We start from the raw sequence: 8,445 nt of genomic DNA on the forward strand, positions 1-8,445 counted from the left end.
GTGGGTGCTGTCTGAGGTGGAGGGTGGGCGCTGTGTGTGAGGTGGAGGGTGGGTGCTGTCTGAGGTGGGGGGTGGGCGCTGTGTGTGAGGTGGAGGGTGGGCGCTGTCTGAGGTGGAGGGTGGGCGCTGTCTGAGGTGGAGTGTGGGCGCTGTGTGTGAGGTGGAGTGTGGGTGCTGTCTGAGGTGGAGGGTGGGCGCTGTGTGTGAGGTGGAGGGTGGGCGCTGTGTGTGAGGTGGAGGGTGGGTGCTGTGTGTGAGGTGGAGGGTGGGCGCTGTGTGTGAGGTGGAGGGTGGGTGCTGTCTGAGGTGGAGGGTGGGCGCTGTCTGAGGTGGAGTGTGGGTGCTGTCTGAGGTGGAGTGTGGGTGCTGTCTGAGGTGGAGGGTGGGTGCTGTCTGAGGTGGAGGGTGGGCGCTGTGTGTGAGGTGGAGGGTGGGTGCTGTCTGTGAGGTGGAGGGTGGGCGCTGTGTGTGAGGTGGAGGGTGGGTGCTGTCTGAGGTGGAGGGTGGGCGCTGTCTGAGGTGGAGGGTGGGTGCTGTCTGTGAGGTGGAGGGTGGGTGCTGTCTGAGGTGGAGGGTGGGCGCTGTGTGTGAGGTGGAGGGTGGGTGCTGTCTGAGGTGGAGGGTGGGCGCTGTGTGTGAGGTGGAGGGTGGGTGCTGTCTGAGGTGGAGGGTGGGCGCTGTGTGTGAGGTGGAGGGTGGGCGCTGTGTGTGAGGTGGAGGGTGGGTGCTGTCTGAGGTGGAGGGTGGGCGCTGTGTGTGAGGTGGAGGGTGGGTGCTGTCTGAGGTGGAGGGTGGGCGCTGTGTGTGAGGTGGAGGGTGGGCGCTGTGTGTGAGGTGGAGGGTGGGTGCTGTCTGAGGTGGAGGGTGGGCGCTGTGTGTGAGGTGGAGGGTGGGTGCTGTCTGAGGTGGAGGGTGGGCGCTGTGTGTGAGGTGGAGGGTGGGTGCTGTCTGAGGTGGAGGGTGGGTGCTGTCTGTGAGGTGGAGGGTGGGTGCTGTCTGAGGTGAAGGGTGGGTTCTCACTGGCAATGTGTGCAGTTTGGGTCTTTTATTGTTTGGTGTTGTCTAACTGCTGGTTGCTCTGCTGTCCCTGTGCCTTTTGCCCTGTTGTGCCAGGTCAGAGGCAGAGGCATGTGGTGCACATCTGTGTGTGTTTCTTGTCCTGGCCTGGCCTGCCCCCCACAGGAGCCCCCAGGCGATGTGGAGGAGCCTCTGGGCCAGGGAGATTGGCAAGAATATCAGGTGATCCAAGGAACCACGTGCAGGGCAGCCAGGCCAGGAAGCGGGGGCTGCAGCCCTCCGTATCCATCACTGCGTGGCAGGGGCTCTGCGGCAGTCACCCGTGTCCCGCTCAGCAGGTGGTAGCCACCCAGGACTCCCTTCCAGCCTCCTTTGTTGTGTGGAGGTCTGTTGGGTCAGCCTGATCTCTGATGTCCAGTGGGGATTATGCCTGTGGCCTGGTCCCTGTGCTGAGGACAAGCATTGGGAGCCCAGGGCCTCGGTCTCAGGCCACCCGGGACCCCACCCAGGTTGAGGGAAGCAACTGATGGCGACTGTCCTGCCTGCTCATGTAGGGATAGGCAGTGGGGCAGAGGGATGTCGAAACCGGCTCAGAGGCGGACAGGAGGAGGCTTGTATCCCAAGCTTGAAGACTCCCAGAGCCTCACCAAGGACTATCAGTATGAGCACCGAGGACTACATCCCTACTGCCAAGGAGACCACGGGGAAATGCAGTGCCTTCGGAGACCAAGAACTCTGAGGTCAACCACCCCCATTTGGATCTACCACATGGGATGGAAGAAGCCCAAATCCTGCCTTGCAGGATCCAAGGTCATCGGAACAACAGCCAGGATCCCTGAGCGGTCCGCAGAAATAGAAGAACAGTAAACTTCCTTTGGGACTAGGGAGAGGAGCTTTCTCTGGTCCTTGCCTGGTTCCGACTTTGGGTCCCCACCCCCTCTCGTAATAACCATCAGGAGTGCTCCAGAAACCCCTCAAAACAAACAAACAAACAAACAAAACTAGGATAGAAAACAACAAGGAAAGCTTAGAAACAGATAGGAAACGGTCAGCGGGGATGCACTTATACCTCACTGGGTGGGACACAAAGATTAGTCACTCCTCACTGGGGTATGGAAGATTTCTCTGCACACCCCTCCTAAACATGCTCACCTAAACTGTTGACATATATCCTGTTAGAATTATAGAGTTAGACCACCTGAAAAACAGCCAGGTTCAGCGAAAACGTGCTTCAATGCTATAAACTGCTAAATACTAAAATTAAAATAGGCATGAGACAGCTGAATAGTAATCTAAGCCATTTTAAGGTGTATAGAACACGGTTGAATATAAACCAAAATTGAAATGTCTATGAAGAAGTCACAGGTTGTGGTTGAGAACCTGCATTTTCCTATTAACATATTGGTTAATCAATACCATGTCAATTAATGCCACAATGTTGTAAATGGTTGGAAATAATATGTTGGGGCTTTTAATTGATTGGGATGATACTCTGCCGGCTCTACCTTCAGACCAGAGATGGTCTCACCAAGAAACCATTGAACTTACCAGGACAATAAGATGCTGGACTTTATGCTTGGTAAATACCTCCAATGAAAGAATGTCAACTGAATTTGAACTATGGAAATGTAACAAGGTGGAGCAATCCACCATGGGGGGAGGGTGTGGGGAGGGGCGGGGGAATCCCAGTGCATAAAACATGTATCACATAATGCAATGTAATTAATTAAAAAAAAAATGAAATGCAATAAAAAAAAAGTAAAAAAAAAAAAAAAGAAAAGAAAATACCGTATACCAGTGTTGAACCTCTATGTTCCAGTTTGTCTGCTCTGAAATTGTACTGCAAGATCATTGTGTGCTTAATACAATATGTATCATATTGTCAAAGAAATTTAAAAATTGGATGAAATAATAAATAAAAATTAAAAAAAAGAATAAAGCTAGTCTTTGAATGATAAAAAAAAAAAAGAAACCGGCTCAGAATTCCCGATTGCAGATGGGAGCGGGAGCGAACAGCGTCTGCCTCAGTGGTTGTGGCTTCCTGGGCCCTCCAGGGTGGCCGTTGGGTGCCCCTGGGCTGAGATGGACATGGGTGCTGAGCAGGGGTGGAGTGCTGGGGGGCAGGTGCTTGGGCCTGGGCTGGCCCCTATGAAGGTGAAAGCTTCATCTTAGCCTTCTGTGGTCTCTTCTCTTCCATGTGCCAGGTGCCTGCTCCACCTCTTGCTGCCTGACTCTGGCAGGAGTTCCGAGCCCTCAGCCCTGACCCTTCTCAACCCGCAGTCGCTGGTAGGCCCTCCCAGGACCTCTGACCCAGTGTGTCCCCAGGCCACAGGAGCAATCTCTGTCCCCCATGTGGCTTCAGCACTGTGGACTGGTTCTGCCCAGCTGCGACAGTTCCAGCGGCAGAGTGTGCAGGGTCAGGCCCTGGGGTGGCTGGCCTGGAGGAGCCTGGGGCAGGGTCTGGGGTGGACAGCCAGGCTAGTGGTCATGGCATGCAGGTCAGCCCCTGCAGGCAGAACGCAGGGGCGAGAGGGTTAGGGCCGGCCAAGCAGCTGGAGGCAGGAGGCCAGAGTCGGCCAGCAGAGCCAGGAGGAGGAGGCTGAGGCCGGCGAGCAGCAGAGGCCGTCCCTGCCCCGTGGGCGGGGCCTGGTTGCAGAGGTACCCGGAGCAGCAGTGCCTGGAGATCCTGCCCTGGATCTCAGGGCCTGGCGACCACTGGAATACGTGGTTGGTATTGGGGCAGCGGCGTGCACAGCGCTTGCTGAGGGAGACCATCATCCTCTGCCCTGCAGAAGAGACAGCCATGGCCCCAGCATCCCGGAGTGCACATGTGCACGAGACACTGTCCCTGCCCTGAGGCCACCCTGCCCTGCCCACCACCACACAAATAAGGCACAACAGGCAGGCCCCAAACAGCTGCTGGCCATGGCCCGGAATGCTCCTGCCATGGCTGGCAGTGGGAACGAGGTAGGACGGGAGGTGGCAGCCAGAGCACAGCTGGGCACCCAGCCCTGGAATTTGCTGCCTGGCGCTGACCCTTAAGAATGTGGCCCAGCCGTCCCCAGCCCCATGTCCCAGGCAGTGGTCAGGAGTGCTGTGGCGGGGTCTACATGATCATGTGGTAGCATGTTACACTGTATGGTCAGTGGTAGCGTGTTACATGTATGAGCTATGGTAGCATGTTACACTGTATGATCTGTGGTAGCATGTTACATTGTATGATCTGTGGTAGCATGTTACACTGTATGATCTGTGGTAGCATATTACACAGTATGATCTATGGTAGCATGTTACACAGTATGATCTATGGTAGCATGTTACACTGTATGATCTGTGGTAACATTTTACAGCATATCATATGTAGCAGCCTGATGTTTCACATGTCTGGTAGTGTGTTACATGGTATCACGTTACTGCAGGTTGGAGCCTACTGATTTGTACTGCAGGGGGCTGTCTCTCTCTCTCCCTGTTTCTTGCCTCTCTGGCCAGGGATATATAGCAGGTTCCCTGCCCGCAACCAGTAGCTGCCTCCCCACCCACCCCACCATGCACAGGTTATCCTGGGGTGGACAGAGCCATGGCTAAAAGGGGAGGGGGCGCATGCCCTCAGCTGTGGCCCATCCTGCCAGTGGGCATGGCCGGCATGGGCCTCCTCCAGACGCTCCCTGTCGTGCTGTGGGGGCTGGGTCGGGGCCTGCCTGTCGCTTTCTAACCTCTCAGGGCTGTTACACCTGTGACCCACCCTGGAACTCACCCGCCAGGATGAGCACCTGGTGGGACACACATACGTGGTCAGTGGCAGCGCAGGGCGTGGGCAGGCAGCGGCGGGGGTTGGACACCTTGAAGCACTGGAAACAGCTCAGGTTCTGGGCTGTGGGCAAAGCACCCAGTGAGGGCCAGCCTGCCTCCCACCACTGCCCCCACTTAGCTTGGCAGCTCTGCTCACCTGGCGCCTTCAAACAACTCGTCTCCTCAGCCAGCAGCAGGGATGTCCACAGGACCAGGACGAGTCCCTCCATGGCACAAGGGCCTTCCTGGGAGGAAGTGGCTTTGCCTAGTTCCTCCTGGCTTCTGGCTGTACCTGCTGCCTGACCCTGGCCTCGGCCCCCTCCCACACCCTCATCCCCAGCCTGGGGCAGTCCTGGCCCTCCTCTGGCATCTGCACCTGCTCAGGCTGACTGTCCTGGAGAGGAAGTTACAGATCTCGGTTGGCTCTGGCTCAAGGAAGGCCCCCTGAGGGGCTAGGTGTCCTTGGAGACCCGGGAAGGGGCGGAGCTGAGTCGCAGGGCCAGTGGGTAGAGGAGGGCTGGCCTCCCCACCTGCAGCACTCCCCCCCAAGGGCAGCTCAGCTCTGAGGGTCCTTTTCCTAGCAGAGCACACTGTGCAGGGATGCTGGGGACTGGCTCTTAGCCCAGAAGCTGGGATTATGTGGGGAAGCAACCAGGAAGTCAGGGGCTGCAAGGGGGAGGAGTGGCAGAAGGGGTTGTGGGTGGTGGGTCTGGACAGAGAGCTCAGGGCAGGCAGGAGCCCAGGAAGGGCCAGGTAGAGAGAAGCGGGGGTGGGATAATCCCACCACAACCCCAGTGGCTTCCCAGTCCTCCCCTTCCCGCCGCCGCTCAGGTGAGGCGTGCGGGGCCAGCTGTGCAGGTGTGGACAGGAGGCCTGCTCTCTTCGATTCTGCCCCGGCTCTGTCTTCCAGTGTGTAGGCAGGCAGGGCACACGGCTGCTCGCACTGCCCAGGCTGGCCTATTCTGTTCTCTTTGTTTCCTAACCACGTTGCAACAGCTGCTCCAAGCAGGATGTCCCCCCAAAGGGTCCTGCGGAGGCCAACAGGGCTGACCAGGGTCCCAGCAGGCACTAGGTCTGCACCTCCAGGGCACCGTTCCCTGTGGCCCAAGTGCTCAAGTATGTGAGCGAATGGCAGTGGGCTGCATGGTGTGTGTGTGTGTGTGTGTGTGTGTGTGTGTGTGAGAGAGAGAGTGAGAGAGAGAGAGAGAGAGAGAGGCCCTCGGCTGGCAGGGAACACAGTGCTCCAGTGCTCCCAGCCCCACCCCAAGACCGTGTGGCAAGGGGAGCCTCAGGTTGTGCCCCGAGGCAGCAGCAACCCTGGGAGGTGGGTGATGGCTGCCTCCTGCTTGAGGGGTCCCTGGTGCCTGGCAGGTGTTTGGCCATGACACTGCTCAGGACACCCACATGATGGCACTGTGTTCTGAGTCTCTCTTGGCTACCCTCCTGCTTCGGATGGTGGACGTTTTGTGCGGGGGTCGAGGGTCTACCTTGGTGGGAGGTGCGTCTCTGCACACAGCTCTGCCTGTTTCTGCGCCACTTGCTGGACACTCCAGGTCAGTGGCCTGACGTCCCCCTTTGCTTGAGGAGTCTTCTGTCCATTTTCTCTGGTCACCCTCATGTGGCCCTGGTCAGCGACAGCTGGAGGAAGGGGCCCTTTCTGTGTTCCTTGGAGTGCTGCCTGCTGGGCATGGGCATTTATGGGCTGCCGGTTCCTTGCCTCCCCTGGGGACATGGGGTGGCGTAGGAAGGACATTGTGAGTCTTTTGCCATGCAGAGCCAGAGCTAGTTGAAAATGACTAGTCAGGGAATTCGCTGGTCCACGAGCTGGATGAACAGATTGTGCTTCGGGAGTTGTCTCTTGCTGTTGAAGCCCTGCTCCCTTGGTGACAGCCCTCTCTTAAAAGTCTGATACTGGCAATAGACCTCGACAATCTGGTCATCACAGTAGTCTACGCGTGGCATGTCGGTTCTGGGCACCAAGTCCATCGCTGCAGGACAGCGAACAGTGTAGCACGCTGGGAATGCCTGAGTGCTGTTTGCGCCTCTGGTTTCTGGAATGATTGTGTGGTCTTGGTGTGATTTTTCTTTTCAAAGATTCATTTATTTTTTAAAAAAAGATTCATTTATTTTATTTGGAAATGCCGAATTAGAAAGAGAAGGAGAGGCAGAAAGATCTTCCATCCTCTGGCGCACTCTCCAAATGGCCACAATTGCCAGAGCTGAGCCTATCCGAAGCCAGGAGCCTGCAGCTTCTTCTGGGTCTCGCACGCAGGTGCAGGGCCCAGGGCCTTGGGCCGTCCTCCACTGCTTTCCTAGGTTGCAAGTACGGAGTTTGATGGGCAGAGGAGCAGCTGGGATATGACCCAGAGACCATATGGGATTAGCCAGTTGATGAAGGTTAGCCAGTTAAGCTACCGCACCGCCCCTCTCGTGTGATTCTGTTTCAACCTTCTGGAAGAATTCCATGTTAGTCACGTGTGGATTTTAAAACCATTTTTCTACCCTGAAAGAAATGTGATGTTCATTTTATTTTTTAGATTTTATTATTTTTGTTGGGCAGTCAGATACACAGAGGAGGAGAGACAGAGGGGAAGATCTTCCGTCCGATGATTCACTCCCCAGTCGGCCACACGGCTGGAGCTGAGCCAATCCGAAGCCAGGGGCCAGGATCCTCTTCCAGGTCTCCCACGTAGGTGCAGGGCACCAAAACTTTGGGCCGTCCTCTATTGCTTTCCAAGGCCACAAGCAGGGAGCTGGATGGGAAGTGGGGCCACTGGAATTAGAACCAGTGCTCATATGGGATCCAGGCGTGTGTAAGATGAAGACTTTAGCCGCTAGGCTATTGTGCCTGGCCCAATGTTTTTATTTTATTCTTTCCCCTGGTTCACTTCCCCGGATGCCTGCAGTGACCAGGGCAAGCCAAGAACCTGGAACTGTGTACAACGTGGGTGCAGGGTCCAGGTACCTGAGCGTGTACCTCACTTGTGCATTAGCTGGGAGCTGGCTTGGAAGCGGAACAGCCAGGACTTGAACTGGTTCTCCAGCATGGATGCGGGTGTGCAAGTCGCCTCTCAACCGCTGTGCCAAATGCCTGCCCTAGGCTGGCTCTCTCATGGCTCTACAAAGCACACATTCCACCTGTGAGCGGTCCAGGTGAGCCCTGGAGGCACTGTCTGCTGTGCAGGGGTTGGGGGCAGGGGCCAGGGCTCCTCCTGTGTCTCTGGTGCTCGCAGGGTTTATGTGGACTCTGCTGCCCAGGCCCCTCCTGCACTGTTGGCATCTTGGGTTTTCGCTCGGTATTTCCAGGCTTAGTGCCAGTCTGTAAAATATGTAGCTTTCTTCTTATAACCAGTCCTGTGTTCCCTCTTTTTCCAGTCTCGTTGATTTCTGCTCATGGTCTCACTAGCTCACCTCATCCTTGCTCCTGACGCCCCTCTTGCCCGTGCTGGGCAGGGGGCAGCCCAGCTGCTCTCCACAGCGGCCCCAGTGCCGTGGGGATACTGCTTGCCTTGCATGCACACGAGGTACTGCAGGGACCCTTTTCTTGCTGTGTCCCCTGTGTGGCCTTGGTTTCCTCACTGTGCATTTTCTAGTGCCCGTCTGGTGCGGGCTGTGCCAGCACGAGGAGGGTGATGCTAG

The 8,445-nt window shown here is 56.6% G+C and overlaps 1 protein-coding gene across 1 annotated transcript; it reads right to left on the reverse strand.

Moving 5' to 3' along the window:
- Window positions 1–3,516: 3,516 nt before the first annotated feature.
- Window positions 3,517–5,091, reverse strand: LY6L (lymphocyte antigen 6 family member L). Its single transcript, XM_058668876.1, has 3 exons — window positions 4,964–5,091; window positions 4,772–4,888; window positions 3,517–3,803 (listed from the first exon to the last, which is right to left on the reverse strand). The coding sequence occupies exons 1-3, from the start codon at window positions 5,034–5,036 to the stop codon at window positions 3,517–3,519; spliced, it is 477 nt and encodes a 158-aa protein (XP_058524859.1). The 5' UTR covers window positions 5,037–5,091.
- Between the last annotated feature and the right edge of the window lie 3,354 nt (window positions 5,092–8,445).

This window comes from Ochotona princeps, chromosome 9 (assembly GCF_030435755.1).
Source record: "Ochotona princeps isolate mOchPri1 chromosome 9, mOchPri1.hap1, whole genome shotgun sequence".
NCBI lineage: Eukaryota > Metazoa > Chordata > Mammalia > Lagomorpha > Ochotonidae > Ochotona > Ochotona princeps.